General features: G+C 33.5%; 1 protein-coding gene across 1 annotated transcript in view; it reads left to right on the plus strand.

Moving 5' to 3' along the window:
• The window catches only part of LOC129230920 (N-alpha-acetyltransferase 15, NatA auxiliary subunit-like), a 275,701-nt gene that overhangs the window by 11,809 nt on the left and 242,579 nt on the right, over positions 1–21,313 (plus strand). The window contains exon 2 of the mRNA XM_054865206.1: positions 10,705–10,789. Coding sequence (XP_054721181.1) covers positions 10,705–10,789 — 85 coding nt within the window. The remainder of the gene's footprint in view (positions 1–10,704; positions 10,790–21,313) is intronic.

Raw genomic sequence — 21,313 nt, forward strand, 5'->3', positions numbered from 1 at the left:
TTTTTCCTGTTCCTGTCGCCACCCTGTGATAAATTTTACATAACCTAATGACTTTAAGTAACATATTAAGGTTATGTATCTACTTAGCAGAGTAACTATAAAGATGAAAAGACGAAGATATTATTAGCGAAACTTTATTCCAACCAACTAGATGATCGCCATTTTAAAACTTCAAAACCTACTTAGTGTTGCCAAACAATAATAAAGAAATATACATAAACAATAATACAACTTTAACACTCTCCCTTATTATTGTTTAGTGTTCTCGAATGGCATTTTGCAGTTCTTAATTCTAAATCAGTCCTATTTTGCTGCACAGATTTAGAATCCTAGGACCGTAAAGTGGCTTAGTAAAAAGGTCAGCTAACTGTAATTCAGTAGGAACTCGCTTTACAGTAATTTCTTCACTCATTACCATTTCTCTCACAAAGAAATGTCTAATCCGAATGTGCTTTGTTCTCTTATGGAATTCTCCTTGATTCTGAGATAATTTGACTGCTGCCTCGTTATCCACTTTAAGTTCTGGTACCTGCTTTAAATTTGTTATTTCCTTGAACAATCTCTTAAGCCAAACTAATTCTCTGGCTGCTTCACTAGCTGCAACTATCTCCGCTTCTGTCGTGGAAATTGCTACAGTCGACTGTCTTTGACTGCACCATGATATTGCTCCACCAGCGTAAATACAAACAACACCTGTTGTTGAACGCCCTGTTGTGGTGTCTCCTCCATGGTCAGCATCACTATAGCTTTTTATAATACCTTTCTTGTATCCTGATTTGTAAACTAATCCTTTGTCTAAAGTTCCTTTCAAGTATCTGAATATTCTTTTGACTCTTTGCCAATCTTCTTTACTTGGGCTTTCTAAAGCTCTGGAAGTTACTCCTACTGCATAAGCTATGTCAGGTCGAGTTCCTGTCATGATATACATTAGTGCTCCTACGGCTTGTCTATAGGGAAATGTTGTCTCAGTACTCTCTACTTTCCCTGATTGAATACTGTCTTTGATAATGGGTGTAGACGCAGGATTACAATCACTCATGCCGAATCTTTCAAGAACTTTCTTCGTGTAGGCTGTTTGAGATAACTTTATAGAATCATCTTCCTGACGATGAATCTCAAACCCTAAGTAGTATTCAGCAGGTTTTGTTGTAATTTTAAATTCTTTCTTCAGATCTCCAAGAAAATTTTCTAAGTGTTTTTTACTTGTTGACGCAACTAAACCATCGTCAACATACAGAACTAACATAAGTAATTCCCAATTGCTTCTTCTAATAAACAAGCATGGATCTGCTTCACTTCTTATAAAACCAATTTTACGCAAATATTCTCCAAAACACTGGTTCCAGCACCTTGGCGCTTGTTTCAGACCATAAAGACTTTTCTTTAAGTGGCATACTCTATCAGTACCATCTTCATAGCCTTCAGGTTGACACATGAAAATATCTTCTTCTAACTTGCCATACAAAAAAGCTGTTGAGACATCAAATTGTACTAAACTCATATTTTCACTTGCTGCTATACTAAGTAAAGTTCTTATGGTGCTTGTTCTTGCAGCTGGACTGAAGGTCTCTTGAAAGTGAATTCCTTTCCGTTGAGCGTATCTTTTTATTACTAACCTTGCTTTGTATTTATCAATACGACCATCTGGATTGCTTTTTATTTTGTAAACCCACTTGCATGGTATCGGCTTGACTCCTTTAGGTAGTTTACATAACTTCCATGTCTGATTATCTTTCAGAGAAGTCATTTCACTGTCCATGGCCTTTTTCCAGTTGTTCACTTCAGAACTTTCTATAGCCTCTCGATATGTTTCTGGATATTTTTCATCATAGACGAAGGATTCAATTTCCATGATGTATTCTTCAAATCGCTTTGGTTTCTTTATCTGAGAACGATCTCTTAGATTCATACCATGTGAAGACTTAAGTTCATCTTCTTTATCTGTACTTTCAGCTTCTGTATCGGACATGTTAATACTTTCCTCTCTTAATTCTTCTTCCTCCTCTTCACCTGTTTCTTGATCTGGTGGATGATTTATTGAATCTGAATTTTCCTGTAAGACTGTAATATGTTTTTCACACTCTTTCGTTTTCTCATGAAAAATCACATCTCTTGACAGGATTACTTTTCTTTCTTCTTCTATCCAAATTCTATAGCGTTCATCCCCATTATAACCAATCAGAAAACCTTTTACAGCTTTCCAATCCATTTTCTTTCTTTTCTGTACCGGCACATGAGCATAACAAAGTGAGCCGATTATGCGCATGTGTTTTATCCTTGGCCTTTTTCCAAACCATAATTCATGTGGACTAACGTTTTCCACGGATGAAATTCCAGTCCTGTTTAAAATGTATGCAGCTGTATTAACAAGCTCTGCCCATAAAAATGCTGGAAATTCGATTTCTTGGTTGGAATACTTTAGCGTTCTGGCCATTTCTACAATTGTTCTGTTTTCTCTTTCGCTCGTTCCATTTTGTTCAGGTGTATATGGTGCTGTGAGTCTCTGAATAATTCCTTTCATCTGAAGAAATTCTCGAACTTCTTGGTTGTCGAACTCACCACCATTGTCATTAAGGATTTCTCTAATTGAATGTCCCAAATTTTCAGCATGAGCTATGAACGATTTTAGAGAAAACACGACATCCGACTTATGTTTCAGAAAGAAAACATACCGGTACTTAGAATAATGATCTTTAAACACAACAAAATACTTATACTTTCTGTGTGACTCTTCGAATGGTCCACAGACGTCAGTCGACACAAGTTCACCAACTCTTGTAGCTTTTGGTTTAGTGCCAAACCTTAAACGATGTGCTTTACCATATATGCAAGGCTCGCATGGCTCTTTATCAATATTAACTTTGATATTAAATTCATTTTTGAGCATATTCCTAACGTGACTCTTGTCTTGATGTCCCCATCGACTGTGATATAATTGCAGTAAGGAACTTTTACCGCTATACGTATCTGCAATTTGAACTTCTATTTCTTTATCTGGAAGTATTGGCTCTAGAGCAGCCCTGTAGAGAGTTCCACATATACTTCGAGTGCCATATAGCTTCACTTCATTGTTGATCTTCAACCAGCATTCAGTAGGAGTAGAAGTAAACTCACTATTCTGATTTCTATCCTGAGCAGCTAACACTGAAAACAAATTTCTGCTAATTCCAGGAACATACCAGACATCTTTCAACTCAATTACTTCTGTATTTCTTCCAACTGAAGCTTTGGCTAGAATGCTTCCTTTCCCTAAAGCTGTCAACACTTCTTTTCCTGCCGCTTTGATAGTATGGGTGCCCGAAGAAGGAAATGTCTCAAAATTGCTAAAATAAATAAATGTGTTAGTAACATGCCTTGTCGCTCCGTTATCTATCTAAAATGTGCTTGTTTCCCTTTCTGATAAGAAACTTTCTTCACAATAGGATGTCATTGCCGTACTTGGCGATGAAATATTCACTTGATTATTATAGGACTTATTCTGGAAGCTCGAGCTTGGCTTAGGAGGTCGGCCATCTGCAATCCATTTGGAACATGAGTTGACCCAATGTCTAACGGCTTTACAATAATTGCAAACATTTTTGTTGCTTAACTTGTTCTTGGCTTGAAATTTCTTCTCATGCGCTTTATTTTTAGACTTGGCGACAACAAGAGCTTCTGCAGCTTTTTCACTTCTTTCATTGTTGTCGGCGAAATTTCGCTCAAACATACTTAGCTGAGCAGCCAAATCTTCAAAAGGCTTTTCTTCATCTTTTGCAAGAAGCATCCAACTTGATTTGAATGATTTGAAGTTATTTGGCAAAATATGTAGAATTTTGCATACGAGCAACATTTCTGGAAGTTTATTTTCCCCTTTAGCTATGAGCCCGTTATTCAGCTCATTCCATAAACTACTTAATTTCGCTACATGTGTTGAAATGTCATCTCCAAAAGTCCAACCAAACTTAAAAAATTCATTGCAGATTTTAAACAGTTGATCCTTTGATGAAGCTTCAAACAACGTTTTCAAAGCTTCCCAAGCTTCAAAAGCTGTATCTTTGTCCATAATCTTTTGATAAACGGAGTCTGTTACTGTACTTGCGATCATACTCTTGGCATAACTGTTGGCTTTTCGGTATACATTGGCGCATTTTTCATACTTTTTGACTTCTGCAGCGTCTGCTGTACTAAGTAATTCTTCCGGTTTCTTTAATTTACCATCAATTACGTCCAATGCCCCTTCGTGATAATCTAATATATCTCGTATCTTCCGTTTCCACATTGGAAAATCTGCTTCTCCAGATAACGGCTTCACAGTTCTTGATAAATCCATCTTGAACTATTTTCTTTTTCGGATTTAACTTAGTCTCCGCTTTTAATCTTTTAAAAATGCAATGAGCTTGCTGGCGCCCATAACCTGATAAATTTTACATAACCTAATGACTTTAAGTAACATATTAAGGTTATGTATCTACTTAGCAGAGTAACTATAAAGATGAAAAGACGAAGATATTATTAGCGAAACTTTATTCCAACCAACTAGATGATCACCATTTTAAAACTTCAAAAACTACTTAGTGTTGCCAAACAATAATAAAGAAATATACATAAACAATATCCATTTTCTTTCTTTTCTGTACCGGCACGTGAGCATAACAAAGTGAGCCGATTATACGCATGTGTTTTATCCTTGGCCTTTTTCCAAACCATAATTCATGTGGACTAGCGTTTTCCACGGATGAAATTCCAGTTCTGTTTAAAATGTATGCAGCTGTATTAACAAGCTCTGCCCATAAAAATGCTGGTAACTTTAACAGTTACACCTTTTTAGCTTTAGCATAGTTTTGGACGGTAAAAACCAACTGTCCTAAACCAGTTTTGGACAGTCCAAAACCCAACCCCTGCAAGTGGACCAATGTACCCCACCCGTGAGGCACGTTGGTCCATTTTAAAAAGTTCTGTTAAAAAATTAATGTAAAAAAAAGTTAATTCAACATTTTCAAAAAAATCTGTGGTGTTGAGAAATGTTTAGTGAAACTTATTATAGAAAATCAAACTGCTCATTAAATTTTTTGATGAGATAAAAAATGAAAAGTAAAAATGTGGACCAACGTGCCCTGCCTTCCCCTACTTTCAAGTTCTGGACATTAGTACAGTATGTATACATATTGTCTACTATGAATGAGTCTTTGCTGGATTTATAACTCCGGCGAAGAGTAAACTGTTTAACTAGCTTTACGGAGAGAATAGCCCATAGGACATAATCATTATTTTGTGAATCTCAGTAAGTTTCCGTCTTTATTTTGATTTCTGATATTCTGAAAGCTATTCGAATTGGATAATCAGAGTAATATTTTATTTTTTCTTTTAAATTTTTTTTAGTGTAAATATTTTGAATTGCTCATGGCCAAATTTGTTCTTAATTTCATAGTATGTCATTTCCTCTTCATTTTTATCAGTCATGCTTCCAAATATTGATAGTAATAATTTCAAACGGGTAAACTTTTTCCCGTCCAAAACTTGTTTTTCCCATCCTGCCGGGAAAAGAGGTAAGAACTGGGAAAAACTTACAAATAATTATGTAAGAAATATTTTGGCTTTCTGAATCTAATGTGTTAAATTAGGAAGTTAAAAATAAATAGTTATGACAAAATTCTCTTGGGTTTAAAATTATTCTGCATAAAAGGAATAAGAATAAGAAAGGAATAAGAATTATTGCATAAAACAAAAAATTTGCTCACAATAACAATAATTAATTTCCTAAATAAATTTCAGAGCACAATAAAATAAAATTTAACTTAAAAATACCAGGGTCATCAAGAGAAGCAATAAATAGTTTGTGTTTAATTTAAATAAAATTTTTATTACATTTTTAAGTAGACCTATTAAACAGATTTTTTTTTAAATTTTGGTTTGTTGTGATATTTACACAAAATGTTCTTTTGCATCATCAGTAGGGGAAGGTTGGGCACCTTGGGACACCATAAACTTTAGCTTTAATTTTGTAAACAGAAATTAGTTCTCTCATCATCAATGACAGCAGGATCTACTCTTCAATGTATTTTGGAATTTCTCACATGAACAGGAAAAGACTGATCTCATTTTCTTTGTTTTGAAAGGTTCGGAGTGTCATTAATAGGTGGTTTCATTATTAAAAATTTCAAGTAGGAAAAGAAATAATTTCAGTCAACGTCTGGGAATTAAAACATGTTTTTTCTTAATAGTTTTCAGGTTAAAAATGTATTGTGCTGCTAAGTCTTAGCTTTAAAAAAGTTGATACATAACAACAATCTTAATTGGAACAGGTTAGGACACTGTCCCATCCAAGATGTTCCACCAACGTACAGTACAGAAAAAGCCTATTTCAATGTACTTAATAAATGTAATGAGTTTAAATGAACTAAAATTGAGAAAATGGCTACTGTTTTACAGAAAATTGATTTTCCTTTCTAGATAAAGTAGTAAGACATTAAAATAACAGAAATGGTGAGATCTAGAAAAGAAAATGGGAAGTTCCCTGCTGTTGATTCGTCTACTGTTGAAACAGCAGCAGAAAATGTTATATATTAGTTATAAGATGTCAATTGTTTAAGATGACAATTATAAGGATTATTGCTGGTGTCCCAAGGTGCCCCACCTTAGTGGAGCAGGTTGGGATGTTGTAATGACTTTTTAATGTTTTTATGAAAATTTAATTTGATGAAATAATGGAGTAAAATAAATTTTAATTGAAGCAAAAATGTCTAAATTGCATGTTCAGCTAAGTTTGGTGAAAATTGGTTCAAAAATATATTTTCTAAAAATCATTATCTAAAATGTGTCCCAAGGTGCCCCACCTTCTCCTAACAGTAATTGCCATACTCTTGTCCACTCAAATAGAATGTTCATGTCAAATGGAATCAGTCGAAAACATTTTTCTCTGAAAGCATTACAAACACTATTTCACCAGCGCTATGGTGGAAGAATTTAAGTAATATTTCTGAAATCAATGGAACATCTTAAAACGTTGTTTTGTCTTACTTTATAGACTGAGTTTGTAAAAAGCCTCTATGTGCTTTGATAAATGATTCTAAAACCCAATGTGGAGGTAGAAAACAAAGAATATGAATAAGATTATGATTTGTAATCTATGCATTGCATAAATATTTATAAATAAATTCGCTTCATTGTCCATGTTTGTAAATTTTCTTATTTTTAAGATTGTTTTGAATTTATATATATTTATGTTTTTAAAAATCAGTTTTTCCCCATATGGGAAAAACATAGTATTTTCCAAACATAGTATTTTCCCACGACAGTAAATACCAGTTTTTACCATGGTATTTACTGGGGTTGGGGAAAACATTGCTAACCCTGATTTCAAATGAAGTTTTTTTTTTTTAAATTGTTTGAATTGCAAGAGTTTCTTTCTCAAAATAAATGCAACTGGGCAATTCCACAAAAAATGGGAACTTGGTGTTAAAAAAAATCTTTAAAAAATGCCACAATTTTTTCTATATGTTCTCTGTATTAACTGAAGTCTACAAGTTAGAATCTGGTAACTCCAGGTGAACTATTGTTTTTCCATAAGAGGGCTTGTTTTATGAGCGTATATTCGAATGAATTCTCTCTCCGCTGCAAGCAATTTTAAACAGGCATGGTTTTATTGTTTTACCCTGTTTCTGCCAAATATTTACCTTTTTTTCCGAGAAATTCATTCCATAAGGAGCCAATTACTGTAGTAAGTTTTGAAATTTCTCCTAAAAATGTTTGAAAGGAGTTGATTACCATTGAATTCTATGTAATGTGAGTCACGAAAAATGGAATTTTTTAATATTTATAAATTTTAAAGCTAGTAAATTAAAACGATCTTAATGTTGCTACTACTCATTTATGTAACTAAAAAGAAATTATAGACTAATTTTATTTTTTTTAATACTATGTTTTGAAAATCTTGTAATGTGAGTAACGCGTAATGTGCTTCACAGCCAATACAAGATAACATTGACTTCCTAATAGTATATTATGCACCCTAATGTTATTTCAGGGGCAAACGGGAGGTGAGCCTTTATATACATGCATGTATACATGATTAATAATACTACTGGCATTTCTTAACCAGCATAATTTTATTTGGTCTATTCTTTCACAATGTTTTACTTATTGCAAGTCAATATTTTTGCTCTCAGAATTCTAATCTGTTTACATTATGAGTTCCTCATGAAGATTTTTGTGTTCTATACTTTTAAAAGTCTTTTCCTACCTATAAAAAAGAAGTTTTTAAACAAAGGCATCAGCAGCAGAATGTCAACAATGGTGTCGAAAAAACTAATGCATATAAACAGAAACATTGTCTCGAGTAGAAGGAGTATAGGAAGTTGAAATTTAAAGAAGTTGCCTCAAGCAATTCAAGATAAACTGAAATATAAAGGAAGAAAACTTCAAGTGAAAAAGTGGCTAAATTCAAACTTCTAAAATTGCCTCAACAAGTACACCAGGCACAATTCAAAACAAGTAAAAATTTGTTCAGCTCTTATCACTTCAAAGCTGTAATCGCAAGAAAGTTATTCATCAGTAAATGCAATATTGATTTGAGAAGAAGGTTTCAGTGTCCAGAGAACTCATTCAAAGAAAATTCTTTATCCCAAGAAAATCAAAGTTAAGAATTTTATGAAAGGAATGGATTAACCAGATTAGCTTGAGGTAGATAAGATTTAGTTACAATGTGGAATAACTTTGAAAAGCAAGCACATCTTGTTTGAGCTGTTTAAAATCCACTATTCATCAGTTGTAGTTGATAAACGTAATTTCTTTGAGATTACCCCTAACAACCAACAATTATTACAACCATTACGCAATATTAAATGTAACTGGCATTAGCTGGAATGTGATAGTGTATTGTAATCTGTAAAAGTTCCCAGTTGTATCAAGATCTAGGTACGTAGAATTTGAAATCACTACGATGAAACAAATGGATGGATGGGGCATGAAGACAAGAAAAGAATATTTTATCCTCTCAGTTGATTAATACACTAAAAACTCGGATTTTTATTTATTCAAGATATTTTAAACTTGTACCACTGTTCTTTCTACAGCATACAGTCAACCCTCGTTTATTGCGGTTAATTCATTCCAGACTTTACCGCAATAACTGAATTTCCGCGAAGTAGGATTCTGTATTTATAAACTGTATATTTTCCTAATTGGAGCACATAAAACTTACTTAAGACAATTTAAATAGGTTTTTAACATAGGTAGAGCCCCCTACACATGAAATGTAGCCACCATTACATTTGCATTACTTAAAAAATCGTACAAAATATGAGAAAATGAGATATGTTAAACGTAATAGATATCACATTGTTAATTATTGTGAAATAAACTACACACACGTGCAGTTCGTACACACTACTACTAATCTATGAAAATAGCTGAACTTGTTCGATGATGAATTAATTGCCAGTTAGTGTGACCGTATGTGCCCCTGTTCTTCCTCTATAATTATCCTCATTTAAGGTATTACGTATACAACTTAAAAATCTAGTACATTTTTGAACACCATTTACAATTACAGATGTAATAATACATTGATTTATACTTTTCAGTTAGTGTTTAACGATTAAAATGAGATAGCGATTCCCAACTCTTTCTTCAATGATTTTATACCTCCACTCCCTCAACTAGTACAGCTACAGCCCTCAGAAGAGCTTACCTTACTTAAAAGATATAGTCTTTTATTCTTATGTAGGAAACAGTTTACACGAGCGCATAAAAAAAGCTAATTACTATATTTGAAAAAAAGGAAAAACCGCGATGTAGTGAAGCCTTGAAAGTCAAAGCACGAAGTAGCGAGGGACGACTGTAACTGCGTTTTTTAAATATTTTCACAAATAATTTTTATTAGTTTTAACCTACTTTAATATTTATAAATTTATAATTCAAAATCAATTTTTTAAAATTTATTAACTCATTAAAATAGGCAATTATCCATTTAGGCACAATTATTAGTTAAGGCACCATTAAGGCACATTGATATCATGTGAAATTGCAAAAACAATTACAAAAAAATGAAGTTTTGAAATCAGTAATATCTTTACAGCAAAGACTAAAAGTTGGAAATGTAACAGTGAGTCACGAAACAGTGTAACATGAGTCATGCTCAAAATATTGATTAACACAATCAATAACTATAGAATGAATGAAATTTTTATGTACATCATAACTTGGAAATGTATTTTCTTCCAAGTAGTAAGTAGTCCTGTAAGTAAATAATAATCTGTAAAAACTACTTCATGGAAGTAGTTTTTACAGATATTATTATTCTGAAAGAGCAGATATTGTAAGTTTTTAGTAATCCCCAAAACTCAAGTTCCTTTTTTTGTAATGTGAGTCACAGTTTTAAATCCATCAAAGTACCATCCGTTTGTATTGAAATTTAAAATAATGATATCTCTAGCTTCTTACTGTATCCCAGGTGACTGTAAATAACTTTATTTAAGTCAGTTATGGTATCTCTTTAATACATATAGCATTTTCTTTTGTAAAACTTCGTCAAACGGTAACATGAGTCATGTGGAATTGCCCAAATGTCATATTTTTGAAAAAATTAATATGTGTATATTTATTGTCATTTTTCTTTTTTCTTATTTGAAGTAAAAATTTCAAGATTAATCTATTAAAATAGTTAAATCTTTACATAATACTGTATAATATTGCTGATAATTTGATTATTTTACTTATATTTTTCAGAAATGCTATGAGCATAAGCAATATAAAAATGGGTTGAAGTTTGCAAAGCAAATTTTGACAAATCCTAAGTTTTGTGATCATGGAGGTAATATTTTTGTTTTATAGTTTTTATTTATTTTTTGAGATGAAGAATAATTAACTGTTAAAAATTCGCTAAATTAAGTTAAACTGAACATGCTATTTCTTGAAATTTTTGATTAAAAGTCAATTTTCATGTACCTAGAAGGCTCGTAATAATATCTAAAGAAATCTGAAAAAGTTACTGACTTAGTAAACTAAAGCAAAAAGTTCCATTTGTTATGCATACATTATTTAAAAGGAAACAGTATAATTAATTCATGAAATTCACCGCTCAGTCATTCCAGCCGAGGACTGCAGTTTCGTGCTTATTAGCACTCATCAGCCCGGCATAGGATGTGACTGAGCTGGAGCTGGAAAACCTCTTAAGGAAGCCAAGAGTGCCAAACAAACTGGTGGCTAATATAGAATTAGCACTGACCAGATGAGTGATCAGAAGCAGTGGTTCGGTTCAACTCGAATATTGAAGGCAAGGCATGATATTTTCAGTAAATTACCGCCCTACAGCAGGGGCTAAGGCAGAAATACATGAAATTCACTGCTCAGTCAATCATTCCAGCCGAGGACTGCAGTTTTGTGCTTATTAGTGCTCATCAGCCCGGCATAGCATGTGACTGAGCTGTTTGGCACTCTTGGCTTCCTTAAGAGGTTTTCCAGCTCCAGCTCAGTCATATCCTATGTTGGGCTAATGAGTGCTAATAAGCCCGAAACTGCAGTCCTCGGCTGGAATGTCTGAGTGATGAATTTCATGTATTTCTGCCTTAGCCCTGCTGTACGGCGTAGGGCTGGACGATATCTGGATTTCCATATCGCGATATATCAGAAAGTAAACATCATGATATATCGATATATCGGTATAATCAGCTGTATACATATAGAGGGGACTTATCATGGCATCCCTTCTCCACACCTTTATGAAATACATATCAAAATCAGGCTCTCATTTTTTACAGGATCATACTAATAATTCCTTTTTTCAATTCGAAATGAGAGTTTTGAAGAATTTCCCAACCTTTATGGGTACAATACAAGAGCGTTACAACACACACCTTGGTATCATTTGCATCAAAGATTTTGGCATTATATAAACAATTTCTAAAATTTATAAAATACTATTCAGATACCAATCAGCCAATCACATCAGACTACAAGGGTGCCAATCGCCCCCCCCCCCCTTTTCTCAACCCTCTCCCTTTTTTATTTTTTAGATCTCCTTCTTATTTCATTTATTTTTTTAAATATTGTTATATTTATTATTGGTTTATTATTATTATTTTATTAGAAATGTTCTGTGTGCTACGCCGATGACACACACCCACAAACTATATAAATAATTAAAGTAAAAATAAATCAAAAAATTAAATAAATAAAAAAAATTAAATAAGAAAATTATCCCCCCCCCCCTCGGTCCATTTTTTTTGGATGGCGCAAGTCGTGCTATACCCCCCTCCTCTCCTCCCTGTGAGTATCCCTGTCAGAATAAGTTTTAACTATATATAACTTATAGTGATATAAATTGCATCAAACGGTCTAAGCATAAACTAAGAAGAAAGTTAAAAAAGAACAATAGGAACAATAAACAACGATAATTATTTTAAAATATGTAACAATAACGATAACAACGAAGTAAGGAGAACAGAGAAAAGAAAATTAATAAAGCGCCAGAAAACCAAATGAACGGTTCCAAATAAAAGCTTAGTGATACATTCGGTGAAGCTCACGAAGGTGAAAAAACCGGTTTCAGCAGCTTCGACAAGTTCAAAATTCGAATCTTTGAATCTCCTCCTAAATTCGAAACGACGAAGCTTGCTACCAAATACCGGTATCATTAGGCGTGTCCTCTCCCACCAATATCCACCCTCGAAGCAGCGCAAGCGTGGTCCATGCCAGATGCACCGATGACGTAACACTCCTCCGTTCGCGCCGCCACGGGAAGTGATCGTGCGGTGGAGAGAGGGGGGGGGGGAGAGCGTAGTCTTCGAATCAGCAGGTCTCGGAGGGGGATCGCCGATCTTCAGGCAAGTCGGACGTCCGTCGGAGAGATGGCAATTCAACCGGTTTCGTGCATCTGATTCCAGCGTCGGTGAATTCGAAATTCGAAGACACCGGTTTCGTTTACGATATACCGCCCGCCGTGATATATCGTGGGTTCGGTTTTCAAAAAAACGGTTTTTATGATATGGCTATGAAACCGGTGTTCAGCGGTATATCGATATATCGTCCAGCACTAGTAGGGCGGTAACTTACTGAAAGTATAATTAATTGTTTAACAAAGAATCTTGAAGCTTGTTTTGTATCATTGCAATTTTAAGTAGGTTTTAAAATCTATATATATAGAATGCTTATGCGTGGCGCAAAACGAGCCTTTATTTCTTTCTCTCCATTGGCAATGATCCTCTTTGTTTACGTACGATCGTTGTTTACAAGTGCTGCAGACTCGCTTGTAGCGTTAGATGTCTAGTGTTAGAATTTTTATTTTAGAATGAGTGTTTTCGATCACTTGAATATAATGTACAAAGAGAGCAGTGGGTTTGAGAGTTTTTATATAAAAGATTTAAACGCTGATAGGTCAGAAATGCTGCCGATATGATTAGGCGTGCAAACACGCCGTGAATCGCGAATTGCAAATCAAGTGAGTTCTATAAGTGTTTCCAAACATATTTCTGGTGTAATTACGCACTTTACTGGAGAAAAGAGTTGAACTAACACTGATAGTAATAAATCGGGAGGAAAATATTATTGTATTAAAAAAAATGCTAATAATAACATTGATACTTATCCTCGAAGACCACTTATTTTATCTGATAATGACGTGCCTTTTGACTTCAAACGTGAACAATTTCCTATTAGATTAGCAATCCCAATGACTATGAATAATGCACAGGGTCAAACTTTTGATAAAATTTGTTTAGATTTGACAAAACCACTTTTCAGTCATAGACACAGCATATGTAAGTCATTCAAGAGTCACATCATTTGATTATGTCTCTTTTTTTTATTTTTTAAAATCCTTTGCAAAGCCAATGTTGCTGTTGAAAGGTTTTTCCCTTTAACCGTAGTGCTTACAACTTACCAGGGCTGCAGAGTCGGAGGAAAAATGTGTTACTCCGACTCCATGATTTTAGAGACTCCTTTACCCAAAATTAGTCTGACTCCGACTGTGACTCCACAAATATTGGCAGAGCTGCGAATTTTGAGAGAAAATTACCGACTCCGTCTCTTGAAATATTAAACCTTTGACTCCGACTCCTTTACCAAAAAAAAACAGTCCAACCCCACAGCCCTGCTATAGCTTGACCACGAAAAGAAGGCGGATGACCTTGATGCAAAAACATCAATTGTAAAAGGTTGTTTGTTATTATTTTGGAATAGATAGGATTAGCGAGACCATGCCTCTTAATATTTGGTGCTTTCTGGCAGATTCTACCTATTACAAATGATGTTTCGCTTCAAGGTCATATGCCGTTTCGTGATCAAGCTTTACTAACTGCAATCTGTAAATTCTGAAGTTTTTTTTCCAACCACATTTTTGTATATACAGTGACGCACCTTTTATATGTTTTTGAAAGGACTAATGAAAAAAGCTTACAAATGAAAAAAACATATAATTGGTAAAGGTTAATGTATATTCGACTCTCCAGGGACCAATTTAAAAAATGTATAATTGATAAAAACGTATAAAAGAGAAACGTATAAACCGTGCTTGACTGTATTATGTTATTCCACATAGACTAAATGAATTTATTGGACAATTCTCATTGCAAAACATGTCACTTAGTTTTGCAATGCATTGACGTTAAAAACTGAACAACAATGGCAAAGTAAAGCTACAAATTGAATTGTGAAGACCTGAAGAGCAAAACATTTCACATACTTTTGAATAGCATTGACGTTAAGAACTGAACCCCATTTGACTCTGTGCTTTAATTATAGTTATTAGGAAGGCTAATCTAACAGAAAATTGTTTATGTTTGAATTTAAAAGGCACATTACTATTGGATGAAATAAGTGGTATCCGAGGTATGACATAAATATTAGTGTTATATGAAAATCACTAATTTTTTTGCTACAATAATATTTTTCTCCAGTTTTATAATTATCAGTCTTAGGTCAACCCCTTTTCTCCAGTAAAGTGCATGATTAATCCGTAAATGCAAGGGTCTGGCCAGGGGATATTTGGGTCCGTTAACGGACCCTTCACAAAAATCCGATCAACCAAAACGGACCTTTCACAAAATCCCGATCAAACAAAACGGACCTTTCACAAAATCCCGATCAAACAAAACGGACCCTTCACAAAATTCTGATAAACAAGATCGAATCTGTCACAAATTGTTTATTGAAAGAGCAAATCTGAAAGCAAAATAACGCATATTTCTGTGTATAAACCGATAATTTTTGGAACCTTTTTTTAAGTTAAATTAGAGGGATCAGCTTATACAAAATCGGCTAATTTTGAAAAAAAAAAAAAAATCGGCACTCTTGGGATGCTCCTGCAAGCGATAAATAATTGCTACTGCCAAATAAATATAATGGTTGTTTGTTTTATCACAGCTAATTAGCAGCGGTGTTTTTGTAAACTTTTCTGAAAAGGCATTGGTAAGCACTTTTCTCCGCTCTTGATTTAATAAACAATAATATATATCTGCGAAATGAACTTAGAACTGCAAAGGGATAGTAAGGGTGAGGAAAAAATATGATTGCTTCAGATAGTGTTACCAATTTCAAAATTATCACCACTTAGCGTCTGGCGTTGAACCTTTATAATGACTTGATTAGAAAATATTCTCATCATTTTGCCAGCTTGTCAATATTTGCGTTTTTATGGTGCGGTGGGATGTTTAATTGTTATTTTGGGAGAAAATTATATGGGTTTTGATTTTTCGATGCTAACAAGGATGATTAACTTTAAATAAACTTTTAATTATACAGTTTTTTTTTCTTTAGATGTCTACATTTTGAAAAATGCAATATTTTAACATCCGATATGAGAATCATATTTTGTTCTTTTTTCAAGCTAGCTTCGCTTTATTAGGATTCAAATAAATGAAAAGTCTCTTTATTTCTGTTAGAACTCTCATTTCAAGTTTTTAAAGCAAAATTCCATTTTCAGTTATGAGTCAAAAATTAAAATGCTGAATAGATGATTGATTTTATTTTATTTTTTGGGTCAACTGTGTCCACAGATATTAATGATATGTTTATCATAGGACTCTAAAATGCAATTTTAAAATAATTTTATCAAAAATATTTCTTTTACAAGCCGTTTTTATACTTTTGATGCCTTCACTTTGAGATTTGCGATCTCTTTGCATCCGCTACGGGAATCCGATTTTTTGAATTTTTGATGATTATTACGCTTTGTTAAGAGGTAAACTATTGAAATATCTTTTTATTTTTGTTAAAATCACGGAATTTATAAGTTTTAAACGAAATTCTGTGCTTTTTAAGAGTGTCTTGTGTCAAAAAGTTGAATGCTGAACCCTATTCTGAATTTTATTTTATTTACTATATCTAGTATAATTTAACAATGCAGAATGGTAGATAAATATTGATGCCCCCCCCCCCCCCCGCCAAATATCAGAAAAAAAAATCCAGAATGATTTTCTCGATGTAGAAGAGGAAAACACTTAACTTTAAGTTTAATTGATGCCGTTTGTGCCATCTCTAAATTCTAAAATTTTGTTTTGACAAAAAAAAAAAAAAATTTTTTTTTTTTTTTTTTTTGCGAAATTTTTTTATTTTTCACAAAATTAATTCATTTTTCACAAAATTATTTGATTTTTCACAAAAAAACGGACCCTGTGAAAAATTCTGGACAGACCACTGAAATGTGTTTAGAAACACTTGCGGAAGTCTCTCGATTTGAAGTACATGGTGTGCATTTGTGCACCTTAGCCTATCGGCAGCATTTCTGACCGATCTGCCTTCAGATCTTTCATCTGAAGACTCTGTAGCCCACTGCTCTTGTCTTCGTAAATTATATTCAAGTGCTCTGAAGCTCAGTGGTAGCGCTTCGTGCTTCCACGCTGCAGGTCTGTGTTTGATCTCCGGGTCCGGCATGATTGACTCAGCCATTCATCCCTTCAGTGAGTTGATAAAATAAGTACCAAACTTACTTGGGAACTAAACCCTGGGGGTGCCGCGTTAGGCTGACTTCTTAACCGGAACATCTGCCTAGCACCCCAGAGCCCTTGGTCAGAAGGAGTGAGATGGGTACAGTAGGCCTTGGCTCTCCTGAGCTGTCGTGCCACTGTGGGTTTGGTTTTTTAACTTTTAAAACACTCAGTCTAACATTTTTTTACTAAATCACTGCTTTCAGAGAATGTCAGAAGTTGCTTGCTCTTTGCAGTGTTAGACATTTTAAAACATATGTACACACCTATTTTGATATTTTGTCACTAAACATTGTATACTTAATGACCATGAAATGTTTTTAAGCTGCTTAGTCTTTACAGTGTGTAAACATTGTAGGATTTTCTTCACTGCAATTTCTTTTGCATTCAGTAAATGTAGGAAGCAAAGATTATATTATGTTTGTAATTTTAGTACAAAAATGTTCCCTTGCATACTTCTCTCAAACGATAAAGGAATTGCAAACTTATGCTTTATAATAATCTAATGCACGAGTTGCATGTCAAAGTAATTGTCCCCTTTAAATGTGTGAAAATCACAAGTGTTATGAGATTCATATTAAAAAAAAAAAGAAACACTACCTTTTTTTTATACAAATAAAGCTAGACTAATATTTTGGTGACCAGTGAGTGAGCGTAGCGAGCTCGAATTGCGAAGCGTTCCGAAGGAACTGCCTAAGCAGTTCCGGGGGTTAGCGAGCGGGGGCGATAGCCCCCTAGTAATTTAGAAAAAGTTATTGTGACTTAGTTGTCAAGATTTTCCAAAATTTTGCCATTTGTAAAAAAAAAAAAAAAAAGAATTGGAATAAAAGGTGTAGTAGCTTGTTTGGTTTGGCCCAAGAGAATAAACTGGATAATGCATGCAGATTTTTTTTATATGTGATTTTGAGGTATAAGTCGCTGAAATGATTTTGAAACTTTCATTGGGAAGTATAACATATTTTAATTTTTGGTCTTAACATGCCTACCAATTCTACTGGTTTTTCCAGTATTTCCCTGGATATTAAGCATTTCTCCCAGTTCGCGATTTAAAAAAAAATGTACTGGTTTTTATAAATCTTTGGGAAAATTCCTTTATTTAGGGTAAAATGGGTAGTCAAAATGTATGGTTTAGAAAACAAGTTATTTTAAATTAAATTTGCATTTTTTTGAGTTTGGCATAAAACTTGGCTGCACTGAATTCTATTTCACAAAGCATATTTTTTTCAATAGATTATTTTTTAGTGAGTGGTAACACTTTAAATTGAAAGAGATAAAAACAAGACGCATGTTGTCTGCTTAAACTTCTATCTCCAGCTCCCGATTTTTGAGGAATTTTTATTACTCTGTCATAATATCTTTAGTTTGACATTTTTGTTGTTGCTTCAACTTACAGGGAAGAAAAAAACGATTTTTTTCTGTTTTTAATCTCATATTTTGAAAATGGGTAAATATGGTTAGGCTTATCATTCCAGCAAGTTGTTTTAAAAGATACAGCATATTTTTCTTTAAATGAATATTAATTCATTTGTGGTTAATTTAAAATAATTGAAACATAAAAATATGCAATGCCATGATTTTATAAAATAAGCCAGAGGTATACTTATTTTAGAGTTTGTGTGCTCTTGCATACAAAATAACAATTTCCTCTCAGAATATGCTGGGTCCAACCTGTCGCTGGTCGTCACATTTGTATTTGATTGCAATCAGATGCTATCAATTTCTCTAATGTACCTTTAAACTCTCAGAACACATCCTCGTTTCAATCCGAAAGGTATACATCACAAGGCATGATTTCGTCACCTTATAAAGATTTGAAAAGTACAATATTGTCAGCAATTTCAACAAAAGCTTCAGAATACCTGAATGAGTTAGTTAAAACAACTTAAACAGGTGCTGGTGAATACAGGAAGTATTGACAAATATGTTTTAGAAAGGCTAAGAGTTGAAAGTGAAAAACATAATGAATTAAAAAGCAAGAAAATAAAAAAAAAGAGGGAAAAGAAAGTTTTCACTCAGAGGAAGTATCTGGAATAGAAACTGCTAAAAATATGCTTATGAAGCAAAGTCTAAACACAGGTGCCTGGGTATAAGTATTATACTTAGAGGAAACAAGCAAGAAAGAATTTATTGGCAAATATATAGCTGTTGAGGGAAATGTTATGAGATGAAATATTAAAAAAAAAATCCAAGAGGGGGGATTTTTTTTTATTTTTCGTGATATAGATGACATGTCATTGAAGAACATCAAATTATAAAAAATTTTAGAGCAACAATTTAACAATAGGTCATTACTTTTTTAAAAGAATGGCAAGTGTGGGTATCATTCTTTGAAAGAAACCTTATTAATATTTTGTCTAATTTACTGTTTACACTTTTTTAAAAATTAAATAGTTAAATTTTGTTAACTGACTCTTAGGTCTTTACTATCACACTGCATTGAACAAATAGTATGCTTTTTTATCACTTCTTAGACTTCAATACCCATTTTACCCCACAGGCTACCCATTTTCACCTGTGTGGGATATAAAATAGGTACAATAGTATACAAAAACAAAGGTCATAAACATTCCTATCAAAAATAAATTTGTATCAAATTATGTATGAAAATCATTTAATTCTACACTTAACATATGTAATGTATACATACATAAAAAAAAAAAATTAGAAACCAAATGTTTTGACTAAAATACTTGAGTGAAAACCCAAATAGTCCAGTCAAATTAGGTCGAAAAAGGGCCGAATCCGGACATTCAAAAAAAAGAATGTGCACCTATGCCAAATTGTTCAGTATCATGAGGAGATAACGTACCAAAAAGTCCCAAGAGTTTGAGCGTCGGGTTTGGGAGTTATAGGGGGGAAAAGAGGGGGCTCAAAATGCAGATTATTGCTTTATTTCAGCTGTATTTCCAACACTATTCGTTTTCATGAAAGGGTAATTGAATAAAGTTAAATATGGAACAAATTACAAACACTGCAAGTACTATTTTTACACACATCCGTCATTAAGGGAGGGGGGGGGATTGACCCCCTCCCGCCTCCCCTCCGGATTTTGAGATTATACATTGTACAAATGCAAAAGTTTCACTACAGGTATTTTATTGTTTTTTTATGACATTTTCGAGTGTATTCCCTTTGCCCCCCTCCTCTCATGAGTAAATAAAATGACTGGCCTAATCATACGTATCTCAATCCAAAATAACGCTGACACTTATTTGTTCATCGAATAAGAAAGAAATTCCGAAGAGCATTCTCTTTGGATTTTTTAGAGCTGTGCTATAGAAGATGAAATTTCATAAATTCATTTTTGCCGATGGATATTATACTAAGAAACTTAATAATAATCCTATATTTGAAGTGTTATTTATTTATTTATTTTTTTTTTTTTTTCCGGTTTTAAGTTAAAATGGCGTAAAGATGGCATTGAGATTTAATTCTACTGTACGCAGGCTCGAATCATTGTACCCGCAGACCCAGCAATGCGGAGGTCTGTTGGGGTAGGGAGAGTTCAGACCACTTAGGTGGTTCCATGGCCTAAGAAACTAAATTAAAACCAATACTTCAAATTTAAAAGCTGAAAATGTTTTTGGAATATTTTAGTAAAAATTTGAGAAACTATAGAAACTTAATGCATAGTATTACTTATGAACTTTAGCGAATCTTAATTAATAAAAATAGCTTAACTGGAGTCACCAAGTTGTTAATTTGAAACAAATTCTTTTTAATAATAAAATAATATACTATGCACAGAAATAATCATTAAGAATCCTCAAAGTTTTAAAACATAAAAACGAAAGCACACATACATACACATCGGTTCTAAAAGTTTGAAGGACAAAAACAGAAAGAAAATTAGGTGGTCTAACGATTGCAGGTTTGCATTGTACTGCTCTGTACGTCTGTTTTTAAGGCTCAGTGTGAATCGGATGTCGGAATGAGTGTTGAATGTATAGAAAAGGGGGTAGTTTTCTGAAATCTGAAAGGTAAGACGTTGCGCCTTAAGCGTAGGGCTTGATTACCCAAAAAGCTCGGGAAGCTAAAGCTCCACCTCATAATTTTCAGGGAGCCCAAACATGACTGAAACTGCTTTAAAATTCCAGATTCAGTTTTTAAAGGTACTGCAAGCATTAGAACTGGTTCGATTAAATTTGGCCGTACAATGCACTTTCATAACAATTTTGTGGCAGGACAAATCTGTTTCAGCAACTAACCACCCTTTATTGTTTAGACAAGTATGTCACTAGCGGCACTGCTTTGGTTCTAAAAGTAGCCATCAATTTTTGACACTTAGATTCGATCATTTACGGAAATTCAGTGTACTATTTTCGCTTTACATTTTTAATTCAAATCGTTCATAATCTTTCAGTATTTCAGACTAACAATCAATCGAATGCGGATGAATAATCAATTCTTGTATC

The sequence above is a fragment of the Uloborus diversus genome, chromosome 1 (genome assembly GCF_026930045.1).
Source record: "Uloborus diversus isolate 005 chromosome 1, Udiv.v.3.1, whole genome shotgun sequence".
Taxonomy (NCBI): Eukaryota; Metazoa; Arthropoda; class Arachnida; order Araneae; family Uloboridae; genus Uloborus; species Uloborus diversus.